Source organism: Malania oleifera, chromosome 3 (genome assembly GCF_029873635.1).
Source record: "Malania oleifera isolate guangnan ecotype guangnan chromosome 3, ASM2987363v1, whole genome shotgun sequence".
Classification (NCBI taxonomy): domain Eukaryota; kingdom Viridiplantae; phylum Streptophyta; class Magnoliopsida; order Santalales; family Ximeniaceae; genus Malania; species Malania oleifera.
The window spans coordinates 124,283,614-124,307,352 of NC_080419.1; the positions used below are offsets into that span (position 1 = coordinate 124,283,614).

The 23,739-nt window shown below is 36.3% G+C and overlaps 2 protein-coding genes across 13 annotated transcripts in view; both read left to right on the forward strand.

Moving 5' to 3' along the window:
- The window catches only part of LOC131150955 (uncharacterized), a 40,426-nt gene extending 26,743 nt beyond the window's left edge, over positions 1 to 13,683 (forward strand). Inside the window, exons 9-11 of one of the 12 annotated variants that reach the window (XR_009135644.1) lie at positions 953 to 1,075; positions 4,701 to 4,855; positions 13,339 to 13,683. Coding sequence is in view for 5 of the 12 variants with exons in the window: in XM_058102063.1 (XP_057958046.1) it covers positions 982 to 1,075; positions 4,701 to 4,855; positions 5,151 to 5,210 (309 nt within the window). In the remaining 7 variants the exon portion in view is untranslated. Of the gene's footprint in view, positions 1 to 952; positions 1,076 to 4,700; positions 5,080 to 5,150; positions 5,445 to 13,338 lie in introns of those variants that run through there. The other 11 variants (XR_009135642.1, XR_009135643.1, XM_058102063.1 and 8 more) reach the window with 11 other exon arrangements.
- Positions 13,684 to 15,268: 1,585 nt separating this feature from the next.
- LOC131151554 (protein SHORT-ROOT-like) lies at positions 15,269 to 16,587 on the forward strand. The gene has a single exon (XM_058102795.1). It carries the CDS (start codon positions 15,269 to 15,271, stop codon positions 16,574 to 16,576), a length of 1,308 nt encoding a protein of 435 aa, XP_057958778.1. The 3' UTR covers positions 16,577 to 16,587.
- The last annotated feature ends 7,152 nt before the right edge of the window (positions 16,588 to 23,739 follow it).

Genomic DNA, 23,739 nt, shown 5'->3' on the forward strand with positions numbered 1-23,739 from the left:
GTAGACAATATTGTTTTGATTGATGAAAGTAGGAGAGGGGTAGAATCTAAGTTAGAACCATGGAGAACAACTTTAGAGTTGAGGTTTTGGGATAAGTAAAAACAAGACAAAATATATGAAATGTAGTTTCAGCCATGTAAGGAGGAATACTAATGATAATATTAAGCTTGATAGTAAAAAAATCAACAACACTAGTAGATTTCAATATCTTGGATCTGTTATGCAAGCAGAAGGAAAAATTGAACAGGATGTAGTACATAGAGTTAAATTAGGTTGGGCAAAATGGAGGAGTGCTTTAGGTGTGCTATAGGACAGCTATAAGAAGCAATGCTATATAGATCAGAATGTCGAGTAACTTAGAAACAACATATTTAAAAAAGTTGAAAGGATAAATTAAGTAATAAACATATTTGCAATAAATTAGGTATAGCATTGATAGAAGATAAGATAATGGTGGGGCGGGTTAGATGGTTAGACACTAGAAATGCAGGCCAAGTAGGGCATCAGTGAGGAGGAGCAAGTTGGTAATTGTTAATCGTACTAGAAGAGGTAGGGGTAGACCTAAATTAACTTGGAATGAGGTAGTGAGGAAGGATTTAACAGCTCTTATGTTAGTTGAGGAAAACACCCTTGATCGTGTGAATTGGCGGAAAAGGATCCATATAGCCAACCCCACGTAGTGGGACTTAAGATTGGTTTGTTGTTGTTTGTAGAAGTCAATAGATGGATTGTGCAAATGGAATGGATGGAATTATTCATAACCATCGAGTGACTTCATGCAATCCTCAAGAAGCCTTGACAGGCTCATATATATCAGTTGTCAATTATGTGATTCATTTGATACAGTGATGAAGAAAAAATGAACTGTAATGATCTTACTGTTGTATATTTGGTTTTTTTCTATGTCCATTCATATATTTGGAGTTTTCTTAAACAAAATTTTCACTCCTAGATTATGGATCTTGTACTTTTTGGTTTGAGGTTAAAGGCAGTCTCTTGACCGAGGGAGCCAGGGCACTGGCAAAACACGTTAATAGGAGTAGCAATAAATGGTGGGGCCATTTCGACGGAAGTGGTTAGTATGTTTTTGAAATGCAACTCAGCTTTTAATACTTTTTGGTTCAATTGAATATTAGCATATTTGCTCTTTAGCATCTTTGGCATGTAATCCATGAACATATCTCGTAGGGAAGGAATGGAATGCTAGACTGTAGATGTAGAGTATCACTTTAACCATTTTGCATTTGCGTAACCCAAAACTTTTTCAGAACCGTAAATACTGGTACGATTTTTTATCCTCTAGCACTTAATTGAAATCCTTGTAAGGATGAGTCCGACATGAAGAACTCTTTCTAGATTGCCTTCCACCAATTAGTCTGTGTTTTTAGAAAAATTTCTTTTAAAATGTTGAATCTTTAAAGTTACTTGTTACATGTGCAATCTGCTGGTCAGGGGTTATATGGAAAGGGATTATATAGTTTAGGATATTTTTGCAATTGTCTTAAGTCTTTTATATATATTTCCCATGGGTTTCAATTATGATTAATGTTTAGCTTTGGGTTTTGAGAGAGTTAAGTCAAGAAAAACATCTTAACCATGCCGTTGAAGGTTATAATTCTCTTATCCACAGATAGAGCTGACTATTTATTACCTGTACCTATCAACCCTCTTGAAATAAAGGCTCAAAGTGGACTTAATGGGTCTGAATTAATTTTGTCCTGCTTGTCACGGCCTGACAATAAACCATCTCTCTGAAAGTTCCCAGACCTTTCAATGTAAGTTCAATGCAAACTATGTAAAAATTAATCAATTGTTTTTTTTTTAAAGATATTATATATTTCATGTAATTATTTTATTTGCTATGAGAAGAATTTTAAAATATAATCCAGTGGATCGCTGACCTGATAATAAATATTTTGGATTTAAATGTCTAGTCAATATTAGATGTGACTTGAACATATCCAAGCCTAGGTTGATGCCAACTCTATGTTTCGTGCTGTTGTTATCGGTCCATTGGCAAATCGTCAGCACAAAAATGTAGTTAATTTGTTCTCTTTTTTTTTTTTTTTTGTTGTTTCCTTTTTTAATGAAGTTAGATTTGGGGTATCTTACAAACTTAGAATGTTCCTTTCTAAACCTTAGCAAATGGCTTTAGGAATTTGAACAGGAACTGTCAGAATAGCTTAGACAGGCGGACAGGACATGAATTATAATGGTTCTAAGCTAGACGAAGTTTTAATCATGCTTCTAGGAGATATTATCAATGTCTAATGCTGTATCTCTTTTAGTAAAATATATTGTTTATCAAATTGTGGATGTGGCAGTGTGGGATGGGACTTGGACTTTAGATCAATCTATCATAATTATCATGTTTTGAGTTTTATCATTCAAGGTTGATTTGGAATTACAACTCACTAACAGATTTAAATTTTAATTGAATTTGGAAAGTTCTAGCAAAAAGTTTTTGTTTCCTATCATCACAGATGATGTTTTGGTAGAAGCAAAAAGAGCTGTAAAGCATAATCACCTTCACTTTGGCATAAGTTACCACTATCATTTGCAAGCATTACTAGCACATTCCCTTCAATAGGATTTCAGTGTGAGCAACAGTTTCTTGGGTACTGTGACTATATATACGTATATATCTTTTTATAGAAAAAGAAGAGATTTCATTAGTAGATTAAGAATTTAAATAAGGAGAATAAGACATCTCCCAATAAATCTGGAGCAAACCAGAAGGAAAATATGAGAACAAAAGAAAGAAAAGAAAACAAACAAAACCACTACTCCCAAAATCAAACCTACATATTACTCCAATCTATCTGGACTTCCAGAAAGCTCTCACCATTGAAATACCCAAACCCAGCAAATAATGATGTTATATAATGAATCTTTTCCCAAACCAGAAAACAATTCAACTTCTTCCCTGAATAGATCCGTGCATTACACTCCAACCATAACTCCCACAACACTGCAAAGAAACCAGATTTCCATAATGCAGCCCTATCCTTCCTCATTCCAAAACCCACAAATGAAATATTTAAAAGTTTCTCCACTGATTTTGGACAAACCCAATTTTCTGCCATAACATCAAATAATTCCATATCCTCAATGCAAAATCAAAATGCAAAATATATATGTGTATATAAGATGTGGGTCTCTGAATTATTATAGCAAAGCACACAAACATCTGGAGAAAGTGCCTTCAACAATCTTCTAATATGCAACAAGTTATTGGTATTGATTCTAGGTATTGTGACAATGCTGTGACAATATTATCATGGTCTTTGGCCAGAATTAATTCCCTGGCCAGTTGTCACCACCACCCCATCAAGATTGCCATGCCTCTGAAAACCATTACCTCACCACCACCACCTTTGATTTGAGTCATGAACATCACTCAATGTCATCTTATTACCCTCCGTTACCCGCTCCATGACTGCCTTGTACTCAATGCTCCAAAGTTTTGCTCTATTTAATTTAATTGTTTTATGGTGCAGGTACATTGATAACCTTGCTGTACGTCTCCTCACAAACCCATGCATGCAGTTGGGTTAAACTCCTACCTGAACAACTAAATTTAAAATTTCAATCTTTTGGCTAAGAATTTTGATGAGCTAGTTGAAAAATTTTGTGAAATGTATCTAATTAACTAAATAATCAAGTGGTCAAGGGATGGTAGTTGTTTGCACCCCCACCCCTCCCCCCTACTTGCCATAGAAAAATTTTGGAAATGGAAGACCATCGAATTCAACCCTTCCAAGGAAAATTCTCTTCTATGTGGCACCATGCAAAAGCATGTCACCATCAACAAACCCAGTTACAAAAACAGAAGTCTATAAATTTGCCCATAAAAGAAATTACAAATTAATACAATGAAGCAAAACAACACTCTAAACAGTGATCAGAATAGCAAAGATCCCTAATTGCTCTGAATTGAACTTGACGGAACTTCTGGAAAGGCACCAGACAGTGATGCCAAAAGAGGCATAGAAAACCATCCGATCTCAAAACAAATGAATGGAAGGGAGAGTCCAAAAGATTCTCAAATCCCTCCCTAACCAGATGCAGCACACCATGGCCATTAAAGCACAATCCTGCAAAATCTTACCATATTTCCTTCTGCCAAATCCCCAAAATTTTGTGAGAAACATCTTCTTAGTATCAGAAGAACCCAATACTCCTTGTCAATGTTGAAAAGAAAAATCCACAGTAATGACAACGCAGAAAGAGACGAGCATCAGTTTCACTGCTTTGTTTGCACAAAATACACAAAATCAGGCAATAGAGCCTTATTAGGCCTTCTCTTTTGCAGACAATCTTTAGTGTATCTTTTTGAAAATCAGGCACCAGAAAAAGGCCTTAACCTTTAAAGAAATCTTGGCCTTCAAAATAAACTTATTCTGTTCATGTCTGAATAAGATAGGAATAAAAGGATTTACAAGGAAAAATCTCATAACTATCAAAACAACATAGTGTCTCATCCAGAGAAAAGAGAAACCTCTAAGTGTCAAGAATTGAGCTTAGAAAAGAACTTTACTCATCCACCTTTCTAACATCAAGATTACAAAGGGACAGGGGACAATGAAAATAAGTTTGTTTATGGAGGGGGAAAAGATAAACTTAAATTTTATAATGTATGCATTGTTTCTATTTTGATTTTAACTAAGTATTGCATTCCTTTTTCTTGCCTCCTCTAGATTCTATAAAAAATAGGCTTGCAAAGGAGGTAATCAGTCGTCTATTAGATCATTGCTGCTGGTTGAATGTGCACATTGCTCCACCACATGGGGTTGTCTTTGAGATAAGGGTTGCTGAGGGTTATGGTGCTCGGTGGTCTAAAGATGGAACAAAGGTATGCAATATTACACATGTAAATGCCTGCCTGCGGGTGTGTGTGCGCACACGCGTGCATGCGCATACGTGTACGTGTTTGTGTGATCTTAGGCATGTTGAGAGCATGATTTAACTCCCCACTCTTCTGTGCACTTGTTATTACATGGTATCAACATGCATAGGTTTTGGCCCATTTAATAAGATGTGCGATTGGTGCACTGTATGTTGGCCTGGCTTTGAAAATGATTGGATTGATTTTAACTGTGTGTGTGTGTGTGTTTTTTTTTTTTTAATTTTAAAATTTATTGCTTTAGTTCATAGGATTTCTTGAGCCATACATGGAGGATGGTCATTCAAGGGGATGGAGGCACTAAATTTACGGTGGAAGATTTTTCTTTTGCTGGATACCGTAATTTTAAATGCTTTTGAAGCCAGCATTGAACCTGCATCAAGAAGTAAACATATGAGCTCATGAACTAGTGAAAACTACAATCTGAAACTGAGATGTGAAATGAGCAAAATTGCAAAACAGGCAAAACCAGGTATCAACCCAAATTTTTATGGATAAAGCTTCAATTAATAATAGTGATAGTCTATGTTGACATCAATGAGTTCTTTTGCTGCACTGGATGACAGGCCCAAGTTTATAAGAGCCTTCTGTGAATTTTCTTGTGACAGATTAGGTTAAATCACACTATCAAAGTGGGAATTGATTAAATTGCAGATCAGTCATAGTCAACAAAAAAGTTTTTGCTGGCTTGAAATAGAACAAACTTTGAACCAGCGTCAATATTGTGGTGTTTACCATCCGTTGGACTGACTGATTATGATTTTCCATTTAAATAAGATTCTTGAAAGGTTTATGGATTGCATAACTTTAGGACAATCGTTTTGTGAGGGATCTTGGGGTAAATTATTAGGAACACTGCGACACTTTAGGATAATCACTTAAGAGTAGCCCTATTCTCCTATGGCTTGCTTGGTCAAAGCAGGTGAGAAGTGGTTGCTTTCATTTTCCCTTTTACCCCTTCCCCCTTTGCAGGAAAAGGAGAGAAAAGCACCTAGGGCTGAGAGTGAACAATTTCTAAATCCTAGCTGATGTCATTTTGAGCACGGTTGAGAATGGTTGAGAACTGCACAAATAAGATGCCCCGGAATTAGTGACTTGTCAATTGTCGTCTTCATATCTTTATGTTTCTCACAACGGGCTTTCAAATTTTTGGGGCTTCTTCGTATTTCCTCTAGAGCTCCCGAGCCTTTGCAACGTTGGCAGGTTGCTGCCACACCTTGGCCCCCTGGCAACAATCCCACCAACAAGCTAACCCGTCGGGAAGTTTCAAACTTGTAAGGAAGCCTTAACATTAAGTAATGTACATACATTAATATAACTCGAAATGACAATACCTGAGCACATATATTCGTATGGCCAGTGTTCTTTTCAATTATGAACACTTATTTACAAATGAAGTATAAAATAATTATGTTAATGTATCAGCTTCATTTTTTGTCCCATTTTACAATTACCGAAGAACTATTACTCCCCCAACAGATTTGAAATAAATGTTCGATCTCAAAAGGATCATTTGTCCCTTTTCTGTATGAATTAAAGCAATCTCAATCTAACAAATCCATCAAAATTAATTAACATGCAGACAATTTGTGCAAAGAACACTATATAAGTAAATATACTAGAATTTTTTTTTTTTATATAAGAGAAAAGTTCCTTCATAAAAGAAGAGACTAAAGTATTAGTTGTGTAGGACAAGGCATCCCCCAACAATCAACCAGAAGCAATTACAAATGAAGATGATGAAATCCCCCAAGAAGATACCCAAAGAATGTGTTCGAGGGGACACAACTCTATCCCTTAACAATGGGAAATATTAGTTTTAGTATTAAAAGTCCTCACATTTACTCTTGATCCACTAAGTTCAAAGAATAGCATTCACTGCACAAGTCCACAAAGCCATCACTTGTTTTACTCTTCCCAAAAGCCCAAAACCACACCTACAAGAATTCATCCACATTTTGTGATAGTGCTCGCGTTTCACCAAAAATAGAGGAAAGGGTAGTCCAAAGTTGGCTTGCCACGAAACAGTGTAAAGAAAGAGACTCTAGGCACATCGTGGAAATATCTAGGTTGATCTCCTCATGTGTAACAAATTCATGTTAATCTTATTAAGAATCGAAATCCATGAAAATCTTGATCTTGAAAGGAGCCTAATACTTTCAATAAATGAAGGAAGAATGACTTTGAACAGAAAGAACCTGATGGATTCCCTAGGCATATGCTCGAGGAGGAACAAATGCTTACATTTGGAGCCACTTGTACACACGTGCGCGTGCGCACACACACACGCGCATATTCAAAAATTTTAAATGACATAAGTAGAAAGTAAATGCTGCTTATTTTATAAGATTACTTTATCATTTTCTAACCCAATTTAGTGTTTAATCTCAAAGTTCCACCAAAGTAATGCTCGAAGCTTCAGTTGAGGGCTTATTAATTGCTTCAAAAGTTTTTTATTTTATTTAGATGAAAATTTCCCTTTTATACTTTCTCTTGCACAAACAAGCTCCAATAGGTTTTTGGCCCCTTGTTATTTATTGGGTTTAGGAGGGTTTTTTCTTGAATGCAAGACCTTTTCTGTTATTATTTTTTAAAAATCCAAAAACCATTTAAATTTTAGGAGTAGGAAGAGGATTATCAAATTTTCTTCTAACAAAATGTAATTTGTCCAAATGACTCCTTTTGAATTTGTGGATTAATATTTTAAATGTTTTAGAGCCTATTTAGTAGTGGAAAATAGTTTTTATTTTTCATTTTTGAATTTTCAAAGAGTTACAAATGCCACCTTGTTCTCCTATTTTTCAACTTTTTTTCTGAATAACTTTGGAAAACTAGAAGGCAAGGTGGCACATTTGTAATTATTTGAAATTTTGAAAATGGAAAACAGAACTATTTTTCAATGAAAATTATTTTTGGTGAGCACAAACTTCTAGCAAAAACCTTTTTTGAGCATTGACTTCTTCATTTTAGATACTTCTCTTGTCACATGAACCATTGATCTAAGTTCTTTTGAAATCTTTTGTACGAAAACTAATTTGCAAGATATGTAAGAAAAAAAAAGAAGATAAAATTCAAATGTCAGCTAATGGGAGACTGTTCCCAATGAACTGTTAGAAAGGGGCACACCACTCAACTTTTTCAGCATATTTTTCCCAAATTTGTGCAACCTGGGCAGGCTGGTAATGACATGTGATGTCAACCTTGCAAAAGTAGTAGCTTCCACTTACTTTGTTGAAACATGTCATGTGGCTTTTGAAAACTGGCAAACCAACTAGCAAATCACATTCATTCTATTTAAAAAGAATCTTGAACTTGGTTCTTAGGATTTTTTCCATGTCTAAATCTAATTAAACCTTTTTGAGGAAAAAAAAATCCCATTTCTAATCAACTTCTCGATGAGAGATTTGTATAGGTTATGGTGATGTAAGGATGTCAAGTCTGAAATCTCTCATGAACTGAAAGTGGAGAGAAACTATGTTTTTAATAGTAAAATTGTGAGATTATGAATCAAAACGGATAATATCTTATGAGTCATGAAACAACATTTGACTTTAATAATTGGCATCCTCCGCAGGGCCTACAAGTTCCTAGATGAAGAACTTGAACAATTGTCACGCATATTCTCCCTCTGCTGGGCAGCGCTCATGAATAAATAGGTTGGATCTAAGTTGAGAGTTACCCATCCACACAAGGTGCATTTTAAAGGCAAAACAGTGAGATCGACAATTCATAATTACAACATGTGTGAACCATGAAATAACTTGACATCAACTATAGAATTCAAGAATTATTTAATTGAAAAATGGGGAAGTTAATACTTTTGGAGTTTTGGTAATTGGAGATTAGTTATAAAGGATTAGTGAATCACAGAGTAATTGTCAACTTAATTATATTAAAAAAAAAAAAGTCCAATGTACAAAGCTCCCGCATATGTTGCGCTTGATGAAAGGATGTTCCATGATGGGTTTATAGTACGCAACCTTACCTTGCATATTTGTGAGAGGTTGTTTTCAAATCTCAAACCTATGACCTTCAGGTTACATAGTGACAACTTTACTATTGTGCCTAGACTTCTCTTCTATTATATTATGTAATATTAATATATTCTATAAGTATATGCATACATATGTATGTATGCATGTGCATTTACTTTTCCAAGTAGTAATAGGAGGATCAACATCATGAGAAGGATGATCATCCGACGGGGAAACCAAAGGTGTGGTAGTAGAAGCTAGAGGGAACTCTCTTCCTTGGAGCCGCTGCCGTGAATACACCTGAAAATTAGGATGATCAAGGTGATGAGAAGGACTTAAACTAAATGGACTCATGAAGACTCAAATGGTTGCTTGGGCAAGGATAACAACGTAGAATTTGGAAGATTAGGTAAAAGAAGAGACTCATTGAGCTCAAAAGCGTTCAGTTACTAGGTGTAGTAAGGTGTAGACTTGAAGAAGGTAATATCAGCAAAAGCAAAGCAGCGATGCAGCATAGGACTATAACAATGGTATCCCTTTTGAGTATACGATAAGCCCAAAAATATACATTTTATAGCATGAGGATCCAATTTATCCACCCTAAGAGTTAGTTGATAAACAAAGGAGACACACCCAAATATACAAGGAGAAAGAGAAAATAAAGGTGAATTAGGAAAGAGAATGGAGTAGGGAATTTTTACCACTTAGAGCAAAGGATGACATTCTATTGATCAGATAACAAGTAGTAAGTACAACATCACTCCGAAACACTTTAGGCATGTGCATTTGATAAAATAAAGTGTGAGTGATTTCAAGAAGATGTCTATTTTTCGCTCTGCACGCCCATTTTGTTAAGGAGTGTGGGCACAAAATGATTAATAAACAATACCAAATTGAGTCATATAAGTAGTGAATTGTGCATTAAAAAACCCTTTAACATTATCACTTTGAAGTAATCAAATTGGCAAATCAAATTGAGTCTTTATTTCAAAACAAAAGACACAAAATACATGAAATAACTCAGAATGATTTTTATTAAATATAACCAAGTAATTCTTGAATAATCATCTACAAAGGTTAAAAAGTACTGGAAAAATCCAACTTGGACACGACCCTACTAGGACCCTATGCATCTTAATGAACTAACATAAAAGGGCTTGTAGTCTGTTTATTGAGCCAGGAAGCGAAAGAAATACAATCGTGCTTTCCCAACTAACAAGACTCACAATCAAGAGTAGACATAGAACTCAAACTAAGGACAAGACATTTTAACTTTTCCAATGAAGGATGACCCAAGAGACAATGAATTTGGAACGGTGTGGCAGCAGTAGTGTAGGCGGTAGAAGGAGATAGTGGCTTAAAGTGATAGAGTCCACAAGCTTCACACCCTTTGCTAATCGTCTACCTCATTTTCAAATCCTAAATAACCACAAAATTAGGGAAGAATGTCACTGATCGAACAATTCATGGATTTAGTAATTTTGCAAATGGACATAAGATTGAAAGGAAATTTAGGAAGCATAAAACCAAAGGAAAAGAAATATAAGGAGTGGGATTTATAGTCCCAATTCCCTTAATTGCAGTAGTAGAACCATTAGCAAGAGTAACACAAGGTAAATTTGCAGGATATTGAAAAGTGGAGAAAAAGCTAGGTATACTTATGATATGATTAGTGGCAGCGAAGTCTATGACCCAAAGATTAGGACGAGAAGTACTGAATGATAGGTATAATGTGTGCTTATTGGATTGGGCAAGAGTGGCAATGGAAACAGAAGCTTGTTGTGATGCTTGTACTACTAGAACTTGAAATACTCTTCCTCTGACATAGAGACAGCACGTTGCCCCCCACTCGATCCCAAACATAAGGAGTCAATGATGGCTGCAATCTACATTGGCTGCCCCCAAAGGTGTGAAGTTAGTGGTGGTTGCATTGGCAACACATGAAGGTTAGCCATGAAGATCCCAACACTGCTCAATACTATGATTATTCCATCCACAATGAGTGCACTCGCAAGGAGTACCTCTGCCTCGTCTGTCTTTACCATTACGACTACTTAAACCACTGCGATAACTTTAGCGGTTGTTTGATAGAAAACTAGAATCACTCTGTGTAGCAAAGGTTGTCCTCTCAAAGTCAGATGCAAGAACAGAAGAATGCATGCTAAAGGAAGCATGAAGGACACGAGAATAAACATTAGCAAATGATGGTAGCTCAGCACTACTAGTATCTGGGTCCAAACTGTCTTAAATTCAGGTCTCAAGCCTATAGAACAAGAAGAACTATCAACTGCTCCCTTTGCTTCTGCATCTTACAAACATCGGCAGTTATAGGTTGCAAGATGTTTAGCTCCTCATGAATACGCTTCATCTCTCCAAAATAATCTACATTAATGCTCCTATCTCCTTGTTGTAACTAAAAGTACTCCTGGGATAAATCATACATACATGTAATGTTACTGGAGTAAAGAAGTTTGACAAAATCCTAAATCTCCTTGCACGTATCTAGATGCATATACATCCGTGCAATCTGTGGCTCCATCAAATTAATTCTATCAAAGGGAAACAATCAAGACATCTTCCTGAACTCACATGTATTTTCTCTTCTCATCAGAAGACTTAGATTGGAGCAAGTGATCAAATTTCCCTAATTATGCTAAATAATTCTGAACAGCTTTAGACCATTGAACATAGTTCTTTCCATCCAACTTTTGAGTCTTTATTTGTGACAGCGATGTAGGAAACAAATTTTTTGGAGTCATAGATTCCATCCCAACACTCACAAATAAGCAATCACACAAAAAATAAGAAGAACAATCAAAACTAATCATGACAATCACAAACTATGTGAAGCACTGACACAATGATGGACAAGGTAAACAACTCACCGATGGATATAACCATGGTCTTAAATTTCCACGAAATTGTCGAAATTTTTGTCAAAATTTCTGATTTCCGTCACCTTCGAAATTGAAATGGCAATTGATTTTCGTCTTACATAATTTCCGTCGAAATCTCAATGAATCATCTGAAATTTATTGAGATCTCAAAATTTTAGCAAAACTTGTCGAAATTTTAACTATACGATAAAATTTTGTCAGAATTCAAATGAGAAATTTAGGAGTGAAGTGAAATTTCTATCTTAATTTATTTAATCGAAACAAGAGATTATTACGAGTACTTTTGAAATTATATGAAAAAATAAACTTACATTAACATTTTATTTAACCATTCATGTTTATATTATCATTATTTGTACAATAAAAATTATTTAAATGATTTATGAATTTCATTTGTATTAACTGAATATATTTAATGTACATTATCTTACAAATATGTTTGATACACATACTATTTTACAACTTTTCCACCTCATACAAAACATAGATGTATTTAATTTGTAAAATATTAGTCCTAAAACTTATATTATTATGTTTATTAACCGTTTTTAACGTTTCACAAAGAATTCCATGTTTTATTACAAATTTTCGTTATTTTTTCAAATCAAAATCGAAATTGACATCGAAATCAAAATTTCCGTACTTTTGGAGTTTCAATATTTGAGTCGAAATCAAAATTTAAGACCTTGGATATAACATTGCCACAGCACTCACAAACAGCAACCACACCAAAAACAAGAAGAGTGATCAATAATAGGAACAATCACAAACCATGTGAAACACAGACACAATCATGGACAAGGTGAACAACTCACCAACGAATATAGCACTGCTACAGCCTCACAACTGAACATACGAATGTTGCCACGGCTCGAAAAAACTCATAAGGAAGCCTTCACAAACCCTAAACAGAAATTAACGAAATACCGTGAGTGCATGATCTAAAAAAGTTGAATTTTTTGAGCAAAAAACTAGCCTAACAGCTTGATAATATAGTCTAAAGAAGGAATCAAAGCATGGCAGCAGAAAAAATAAAAAAAACGGTGTGTGGGGGCACTTGGGGGGCCCTCTGGCGATGGGGTTTTGTGTGTGTGTGTGTGTGGGGGGGGGGGGGTGTTCTTATTATGGGTATATGGTTGGTTTTGTGATTTAATATGGAATGGAGGTGGATTAGGGAAAAACAGTGGCGGGAATAGTGTTTTTCGGCAACAGCTGAGAGAAATAGGGTCTAAATAGGATCATACTTTGATACCATGTTAAGATTTGACTAAAAATGAATGTCCTAACTTGAAGATAGGTCTCTCCCTCTATTTATAATATAAACTTAAATACATTCTAATGACAATAATATCCTTAGTCTCACTAATTAACATACTAACACACTCAATATTAAAAGATATATATAACCTCTAACATATATATATATATATATATATATAGGCTCTTATCTATAAGCAATACTAATGTGGTGTCCCCGGCCCCTCCTCCATTCTCACACGCACACACAAGCTTTTATTGGTATGCAATGCTAATGTGATGTATGGGAAATACGTGCATGCAGACAAGGTAACATGGACCACATGAATGGAATCACTAGGAGGGACCATCTTTTACAAAAGGAAAGCGAGCTGATGGAGGCCAATACATTTCTCCAATGATTGTATGGAAATTGTAAAATAGGAGCTTCGACTTTGTCGTCTTATTTGTGAGGAATAACTTTCATTAAAATACCTCTTACAACTTTGTTTAAATACTCACTTTCCTATGTAATTATAATATGCTCTCCTTTGACTAGACCATATATTTAATCTTAGATTAGGAATATTTTTTTGGTACATTTGCAACATATGTGTAATGATTTGTGGATGATTGCAGAATGATATTGAGCATATTTTGTTGTTTGTCATAGACCTGAACCTTCTCAATAAAGGGAATATGCATGAGACTAATCTTTTGAAGTTTTAAGCCTTTCCTCATTCTCTCCAATTACCTCTTTTTTTTTTTTTTTTTGGCGAGGATAAAGAAGAAATTAAGAGTAGATTTTCATAGGAAAACAAAATATTTACTATACTGAATTGTGTGTTTAACATGAAAATATATGTAGTTTACCCAAAAAAGAACATGAAAATATGTGGAATGCACACTATCATGAGCAAGTGCAAGGATTTGACTATAACCATCTTTTTTTCTTTTTAAACATTGAATCCATTAAATAGAAGTATTTTGAAGACAATGGGATGTAACGTGTGTCGGGCGACAATAATTTGATGCGATTTTTATCTGTAATTACTTAATTAACAGACTTGGAGGCAAATTAATTAAACCAAGAAATATTTGTTGAAATTTAATGTTCTTTTAATCATTAGCTTACAACAAAGCTTTCAAAAAAAAAAAAAAAGTTTATTTTAGTGGGTGTGTAAGGCAGAAAACTTTATCTGACATGACAGATTAGCTCCTAGCTGTTCACTTTATATTTCAACGTCTCTTTTCTTTTCTTAATTGAGGAGAAACATACATTGTTTGTAATATTTTCCCTGCCTGACTCAGTTGCCATCGGCTAAGTGGGGATTCCCTATATTATATCTCCAGAAATACATGTTTTATTCCTCCTTGCCCAAGCCCACAAGCCCATGCATCTTATAATATACATTGATACTGACATACTGAGTTTTTATTGGTTTTTCCCCTAATCTCCACTTTATTTGTTTTGAGACTTGAAAGCAATAACTTTATTAAGAAACAAGAAAAACCACATGCAGGCAAAATGCAAGGACAAGGGTAAGTAAGAAAAATTAAAGAATGAGTGTTCCCTCATACTTTGAAAGGCTTTGAGATTGCAATTAAATATTTGTGTGAGAACATAACCAAGCTTGAGAATAAGCAAATGAGATTGAACCAGAAAAGCGAGGTCCTTGTCTTGAGTTTTCAGTGCCCCACGTTTTGGAAAAACTCGGTGGCCTTTTGGGGTCTAAATAATTTAGTTGATAACTTTGTGCTATTAATCAAAAGATGTTTGTGTATCTTGCTTTTCCTATTGTATCAGCTACATTATTTAATGTCGGCGTTCTTTTCATTTTATTTTATGTTATTTTACTAAATGACAATGTCATGGGTCAATTATCAATGAACCAGTAGCCTCTGGGTTGATCACACTATTCTGGTTTATGTTCTACCTACTGTTACTTGGGAGCTTATCTAAATCACAAAGTTATAATATGATTAGTTTGTTTGCAAAAGACAATCATGGAGTTGCGAATAACTGTAGCTAGCTACCTGAAAACTTTATATATACATTTCATTATTTGATCATATGGTACAAAAGCAATTGAACGTCATACACTAATTAGCATGACAATGACCCAAATACTTGTACCAAGGCTTCTAAATCATTGTTTTGTGCTTGGCCATTTCTCAAACTTTGATTTTCTTGAACTCAATTTTTTTTGAGCTTGCAAAGGTGCTTCAGAGTCAAAGGGGTGGCTCCATTACACATGGACAGAACCCTTTTCACTCCCAAAGGAGCACACTACTACTTCCAGTACCCTAACCAGCAGATAAGCAATGGTGCTCAGGCAGAAATGCAAAGCACCAATCAGCCCCAGAGCAGCCACACATCCACAAGCTGGTCGTCAGATTCAGGTGAGCCTTGTGCCTCTGGGAAATGGGCCATGGGGCTTCTCCGGGAGTGTGCGAGAGCAATCTCAGAGAAGGATTCCTGCAAGATCCATCACCTTCTTTGGATGTTAAACGAGCTTGCATCTCCTTATGGGGACTGCGATCAAAAACTAGCCTCTTACTTCTTGCAAGCTCTCTTTTGCAAGGCAACAGAATCAGGTCAACGATGCTATAAAACCCTCACTTCAGTCGCTGAGAAGAGCTATTCTTTTGATTCCGCTAGGAATTTAATACTAAGGTTTCAAGAGGTAAGTCCTTGGACAACTTTTGGTCATGTAGCTTCAAATGGAGCTATCTTGGAGGCCTTAGAAGGAGAGAGCAAACTTCACATAATTGACATAAGCAACACACTTTGTACCCAGTGGCCTACTTTGCTAGAAGCTTTGGCCACAAGAAATGATGAGACGCCAAGTCTAAAGCTCACCGTTGTGGTAACAATTAACCTCATAAGATCAGTCATGAAGGAGGTAGGCCAAAGAATGGAGAAGTTTGCAAGGTTAATGAGAGTGCCCTTTGAATTTAATGTTATAAGTGGGTTAAGCCACTTAGGAGAGCTCACAAAGGAGGGACTTGGTGTTCAAGAAGACGAGGCAACTGCTGTGAATTGTATCGGGGCCTTGCGAAGAGTTGAAGTTGAGGAAAGGGAAGCTGTGATTCGGATGCTGCATTCACTTCGACCTCGAGTTGTGACTGTTGTCGAGGAAGAAGCTGATTTTTCCAGCACAAGATCTGACTTTGTCAAATGCTTCGAAGAGTGCCTTCGATTTTATGCACTCTATTTTGAGATGCTAGACGAGAGCTTTGTCCCAACTAACAATGAGAGACTCATGTTGGAGAGAGAGTGCTCGAGGAGCATAGTTAGAATTTTGGCTTGCGACAATGATGATGAGAATGGAGGAGAAGAGTGTGAGAGAAGAGAGAGAGGAAGCCAATGGTCCGAGAGGCTCAAAGAGTCATTTGTGCCATTTGGTTTTAGCGATGATGTCGTTGACGATGTTAAGGCACTGCTAAGGAGGTACCGGGCTGGTTGGGCACTTGTGCTACCTCAAGGAGATCATGAGTCAGGAATCTATTTGACATGGAAAGAGGATCCAGTAATCTGGGCTTCAGCATGGAAACCCTAAAAAGTGTTGAACACGCTCAAAAAGTGATACTATTAGGATATATGGCCGTTATCTTAAAGTTGGAAGCCATGAAAATACATGGAGAGTTCCCTTTTGGTCCAACTTTTGTTGTGTGCTTTGTGCTTGGGAGTTTGTGTTTGCTTTTCTGCTTACTTTCATATTGTTCTTGTTTGAAGGTGTTTGCACTTGTGCCTCTCTTTATAAATTCCATCACATCCCATATTTCATTAGGATAGCCTATTCCTCATGATCCTGAATTCTTGATCATGTATAGCTCTCTTCTATGTTTGTGTGTGTATGTTTTTGCATGGCATGTATTATATGTATAGTCGTGCAAAGAGTAATATGGATGACACATAAATTCATCTCCAGGAGTGCTGTACTGTAATAGCCTACCTCTCACCCATAATGAGTGTCCTGGGTTGGTGTGTGTGTGTGTGTGTGTGTGAGAGAGAGAGAGAGAGAGAGAGAGGTTGCATCCATTTGGTGTAAATAATTAGGTTTGATATATATATTAATATATAATTTTTTTTTTCCTTTTTTGCTCCGCAGACTTCTGATTATGCCAATCAATCTATAGGTACTAACTAATGAATCTATAGCTAATAGACTATTATATACATGCATGCATAGTGCACACCACACATGATCATCTCGTGGCATATTGATAAATTAATAAATTAGTACTCCTTAAATATATAAGAAAGCAGAAACACAATTAATACAGGGTTTGTATTGCAAAGAAAATAAGCTTCTGAAAACCAGTTTGGACTTCGACCAATAAAGTTGGGTATACACAAAGAAGAATCTTCACAGAGAAGCATATTCATATATATATATATGTAAGAAACTTTTGAGGAACTGCTGAGGTTATGCATTTAATTCTTCACTGTGATAACGCTAGATTCAAAACTTCAACATGCATGCATGTATACATACATACATACATACATAAATGCATACATATTTATAATTTTGTGCTCTTTGATTCGTCAGATCCCTCCGAAACATGCAATACTCAAATTTCTCAATCTGATAACAAAGTGCTTTGTTACTTTATATCATTTGTCAACCATAAAGGCACATTTATACACACGCACACAAGCATAAATAGATGAACATACTTGGTTAACTTACATGATTATTATTGTTTTGTTGAAGTAGCATGTATTAAGATTTATAATGGACTAAAGAAAAGAGCAAGGATGCATGAAATAGGAAAGTTTCTTAGAGAAGAATGGGGGATGGGGTCATGAGAAACTTGGTGGCAAACAGAAGCATACCAACTAGATCCCATGCATGTTTGCCTTTTTGAATTGTCCATTGCAGTCATGACATGAACAGCATATGTATTTGCCTTTTTACCATATGCTTGCACTGGCTTTTGGGTAACCTCATATAGTGGAAACCAACTTTTCTACATGTCTAGAAAGCGCTTCTAATCTAGTTGCTGTAATTAGCTGCTTCCCCTATCTTGTTTTGTTTTTGTACCATATGCTTGCACTGGCATTTGGGTAACCTCATATAGTGGAAACCAACTTTTCTACATGTCTAGAAAGCGCTTCTAATCTAGCTGCTGTAATTAGTTGCTTCCCCTATCTTTTGTTTTGTTTTTTTTGTTTTTATTTTTATTTTTTTTTGAAAAGAGGTAAATTTATTAAAAGAGCAATAAGTAAGAATATTCAATCCTTTCAAGCGAAAAAAAGATACAAAAGCGAGGAAAGGATGAACTTAATCACCCTTCCAAGTCTTAGAAAATACAAGAAAATTCTTCCTAATTCAGTTCCAACGATAAAGAATTGGATCTAATCCAAATGTATAGATTTGATAAATATTTATCAAACACCTTTGATAGTGGAGTAATCTTTGCTAAAAATTCTTCCGTTCCTCTCCTTCCAAATTTCCCAACAAATGACTGTCAGAATAGTTGCTTTCATCCTTTTAAGAAACCCTTTGAGCTTTGAAAATTTCCATAGTAAAAACATTACTTTCAGCAAATTCAGCATGACCATATGATTACACGTTCTCTGACATACCTTAACTCAAATTTGTTTGCTAAAATGACAATGCAAGAAAATGTGATCCACATCTTCACTTTCCTTTTTACATAAAACACACCTAGAAGCCATCCACCAGCCTCTTTTTTGCAGATTGTCCAATGTAAGGATTTTGTTGTTCATTGCAAGCAAACAAAAAACACTCACATTTGATGGAGTGAAAGAATTCCACAATTGATTGTATGCGATTTTAACAAAATTGCAATTGCTCCTGCTAGCAAGGTGATTGTAAAGAATTGAAACTGTGAAGTTATGGGATGTGTTGACCTTATAGGTCACACCCTGGTTTTGATAATGACAAACTCAATTGTATTTAATAAATATCCAGTTCATGTGCAGGTTTATACTAACATACATTCAAGGGCACGTGAAAGCTTGAAGACAATTTCATATTCCCAATTGTAATATCTCTAAGTGAATTTTGTCTGTAATAGTAATTAGGCTGTCTGTAATAGTAATTAGGGTACTGGTTTGTAATAAGCTCACACACATCATATGAATGATTTACTTTGTAAGCTCAAACCGAACCATAGAAAGACCTTAGAGTGTACCTTCGGGCGACCAAAGGTCGACCGATACCGGACTTTTTCGGTGTCTTCAAAATTGGACCCCAAGTGGCCTTAGGACACACACATATGCACATATGTTTATTAGGCACTTAAAATTGATTGAGTTGGGTCAATTCGGGACCGAAATGCACACTTGGTGCACTTTCGGTCGACCGAGCCAAACAGTTCAAATTGGCCTGGTCGACCGAAACCGGTCCGGGTCAACTATTTGACCCGGTCTCGGTCGACCGACCCCTTACAGGTCATTTGACCTCGGTCGACCGAACCACCTGGGAGTCAACTATTTGACCTCCCGGTCAACCGACCACTTTTGTACTCCAACAACTCGGTCGACCGAAGCGCCTCGGGAGAATTCCCAACAACTCGGTCGACCGAGCCGTGCAGTTCAAAAAGGCCTCGGTCGACCGAAACTCGGAGATTTCAAAAATCGCCCTTACCTGGTCGACCGACCCCTTAGTTCAAAATGCCCTCGGTCGACCGAGCTACTTGAGTCCCGGTCGACCGAGCTACTTTTGGTCGACCGGACCTCTCGGGTTGCCCTGATTTTTTTACCGCGATTAAATTTTTTAAACAGGGTTAAATTTTCTTAAGTGTCATTAATCTTTTCTGAAAATTCCTAATAAGTCCCCAACGGTCAAAATTCTTGGTATGTCTATATATACTCCTTCATTTGGTGGATTAAGCACGGATTAGCAAATAAATTAAGAAAAATTTTCTCTCAAGCCAAATACTCATATTTGCCTCCTACTACTTACATTACTTTGAAAACCTACTCAAGCTTACACTCTTCATCTATCCAAATCATTTGTAAGTGTATTGAGTCTTTTATTTTTGGTTAGCTCTTCATATTGCTGTGTATTTGAATCGATTTTTGAGAGCATAACCTAAGTTTTCTTAGGAGGCTTTGCCAATAAGCCTGCCCTAAGAAAGACTCTTTGTGACATCCCAAGTATTGCACTCTAGTTGCAATATCTTAGGAAGTTCATTTTTGTTTGGAGATTGCAAAAATACTTTCAAACATATTTGAATATCTTGTGGTGTTCATATTGATATATTTGGGAAAGGATATTCGTGTGTGTGTGATATATAAATATTTGTGGTATTGTTTGTACAAGTTTTATAAATATATATCATTTACCGAAAACAAAGATTATCTACTTTGCAATACAAGCACATACGCATTCTATTGATTGAATATTGAGGCTTGCTTGGTATTCTGTGTGAACACTCTTGACTGAATATTTTGAAGTGCACAGATTATTATTGACACTCTCACGTACGTGTTACACTGATAGAAAACATAGTTGAGAGATTGACATATTTAGACCACACAGAGCTTACATTTTAAATCACTTGTGGTGTTTGTGTTTGTGCGCATTTGTGGTACATATCTGCTTTACTTGAAAGCACAATTGTATTGTACCTTTGATTGTATATCTGAGAGATTCCAGGCGTGGCCTGAGGGGGCGGTAATCCAGCCCGGTAAGGATTGGTGTAAAGGTTGAGGTCAGCCCCGCTAATTGACCTGGTTAAGGTTGAGGTCAGCCCTGTGGTAATTTGACCTGGTTTGTATAGGTGACGCTCCACCCGTTTAAGTGAGCAAGGTATTGTGATAATCTTTGTGCTGGTTAGCCAAAGCGGGGACGTAGGCGGTTGGCCGAACCTCGATAACATATCCGCATGTCATCTTCTCTTTACTGCTTTCTGATACTTGTGTGATTGTTTAAACTGCTTCATCTGATCTCTGGCACATTTACATCATTTGCACTAGATTGACCCTAGGCTTGTGAACATACTGCTGCTAGGAGGAATACTTAGAAGGTAAAATTTAAAAATACCAATTCACCCCCCCTCTTGGGATCACGGTAAAGCTAACAGGATGTATTGAGGGTCCAAGAACACGGGTCTTTTCTTACCCTGTTAATGTTGGCATTAAAAATCAATTTGAACAGTTCCGTGACTTTGCTTATCTCCTTGCCCCTGACATGTCTGTCAAATCTTAAATCCCAAAGAGGTCTGTTGTCGGGAAAACTTAGTAAATCTGCCACTTTAGCATTCTTTTGTCTAACCACCTAAAAAAGGCTTGGAAAGAGTTCCTGGAGTGTGGCTTTAGCGGTCCATTTATCTAATTAGAATTTTGTTTAATTTGTTCCCATATCCCACTGTGATCTTCATGTGTTCCCAATTGCTAGAGTTAAGTTTGCTAAAATTTTTCAAAGTCCCCAGCTTGTACTTCTACAATTTGAATTTGGATGCCAATCTGCAAAATCGTACCTATGCTCGACACTTATCACCTCTTTCCATAAGGCTTCGTCCTCCCTTCTGAATCTCCATATCCATTTTCCCATAAGAGTTTTGTTCATATTCTCTAATTGCTTGATTCCTAGACCGCCTTGTTTCTTTGATTGAGTAACTAAGCTCCATTTGGCGAGAGGGTATTTGAAGCTTTCCTCTATTCCCCTCCAAAGGAAATTTCTTTAGATTCTTTCTATAACCTGTATCACTATCCTAGGAATAGGAAACATAGACATGTAGTATATCGGTTGATTAGAAAGCACAAAGTTTATAAGGGTCAATCTACCTCCCAATAGACAAGAACTTTGATTTCCAAGTGGCCAACTTCTTCTCCATCTTTTCCACCACTAGGTCACATATATGTTTGGAATATGATTTGACCCCAAGGGGGAGACCCAAATATGATGTGGGGAAAGAGTCTAACTTACAATTAAGAATATTAGCCCTCTTCTTTGCATCATCTATTCTTCCTATAGGAAAAATGCAGCTTTTAGATAAATTTATATTCAGACTCGCAATTGTTTCAAAATAGAGGGGGATGGCCCGTAAGTTCCTGAACTCAGAATCAAAGTTACTACAGAGAATCAACGTATCATCTACAAAAAGGAGGTGGGATAATATGTAGTAGATTGAGACGAATTGTGAAGACTGACACTGTAAAGACCCAAAAAATTTAATTTATGAAAATAATAAGGGAAAAAGGAAAAAAAAAAAAAAAGAAGGAAAAAGAAATTTGAAAAGGGGCATCAGTAGGGACTCGTTGACGAGAGCCCTACACTCGTCGACGAGGAGATCCCGAGAGTAAAGAATTTCATACCATAAAGGGTCGACGAACGTCCTTCTTGGACTCGACGACGAGTGCACGTGGACAGCTGTCTATATATAGGCCAAAATCATTTCCAACGAGAAAATTCATTCTCTCTTCACTCTCTCTCTCTCACTCTAGGTTACGGCTCCTGCCCCTTCTCTCTTCAATTCCAGCTTTGTTTAAGCTCATTTCGACGATTAGGAACCACCACGAGGATCTAAGGATGATTTTCTGCAAGTTGATCGGAGTGGATTGTTGATTTGGAGTCCTTGGGCACCACCCCAAAATCAGGGTACGTGAGTTATTTTAGGGTTTAAATGATTATTTGGAATATGTAGACCCAAGAAATGTGTTAGATGACAAATTAATATACTGGGGTTGAGTTGATTGAACTGGAAATAATGCAATTTCAGGGTTTGGAGTTTTGAACGCCGCAGGCGTGGTTTAGGGTTTTCAACAGGCTTCTCAGGAAACAGGTAAAGGGATAGATTAAGTCAAGTATTTTTAGTAAATTAATAAATACAATATTTGATTCAGAAAGGTATATATATGAATTAGTATAGTTTTTGGGAATACTAATGTTTAATTGAGGAAACTTTGAAAATAGATTTAATATCATTTTGTCAGCAAAATATGTTTTCCTAGGTTAGATAATATATTATAGAATAGTACTCACTTGTGTGTGACATAAGTATAAATTTTACTACAAATAATGGTATGTCAGAATATTTTATGAATTCATAGTACAAGCATGAATTGATTATAGTTTTTAGAAAAACTATAAATAGTACAGAAATTATATTTTCATTATATTATGATATTCAGCTGACATAGATATCATGATATTCAATCGGTGCAGATGCCGTGACTAGATATATTTATAACAAATATTCAAAAATATTATTATTATGACAGATTTTACACAGAATCATGAAACAGTATTATTACAGTTATTAATGAAATATATTATGCTGTAGTAGAACCCTGGTGGATTAAGTATGTTATGAGTACGGTACCGTAACTAGCTAGCCAGATTAGACAGTGTAACTCCTTTGTGCTGACCCGAGAAGTGTTGCGGAGAGTAGGATGGGCGGACCATGTTGGTGTTAGCCAACAGTGCAACCACACTATTCAGAAAGTGTTGGGTCGGAGGCCGATTAGCCTCGAAGTATTGCGGAGAGTAGGATACCCACTGTGTGCCGACCCGAGAAGTGTTGCGGAGAGTTGGATAGGCGGACTAGGTTGGGTGGGCAATCATGCATAATTATGTCATGTTTGATTTAGTTTTGTAGGCCAGCCATGGTTAAGTCCAACCCTCGGGCCGCACAACCCGATCATGCGGGGTTAATTCATGATTTAGCCTTCCATTAAGGGTATAATTTCAGTAATATACATATATAGCAAATGATTTATATGTATGCAGAAATTTAGTAT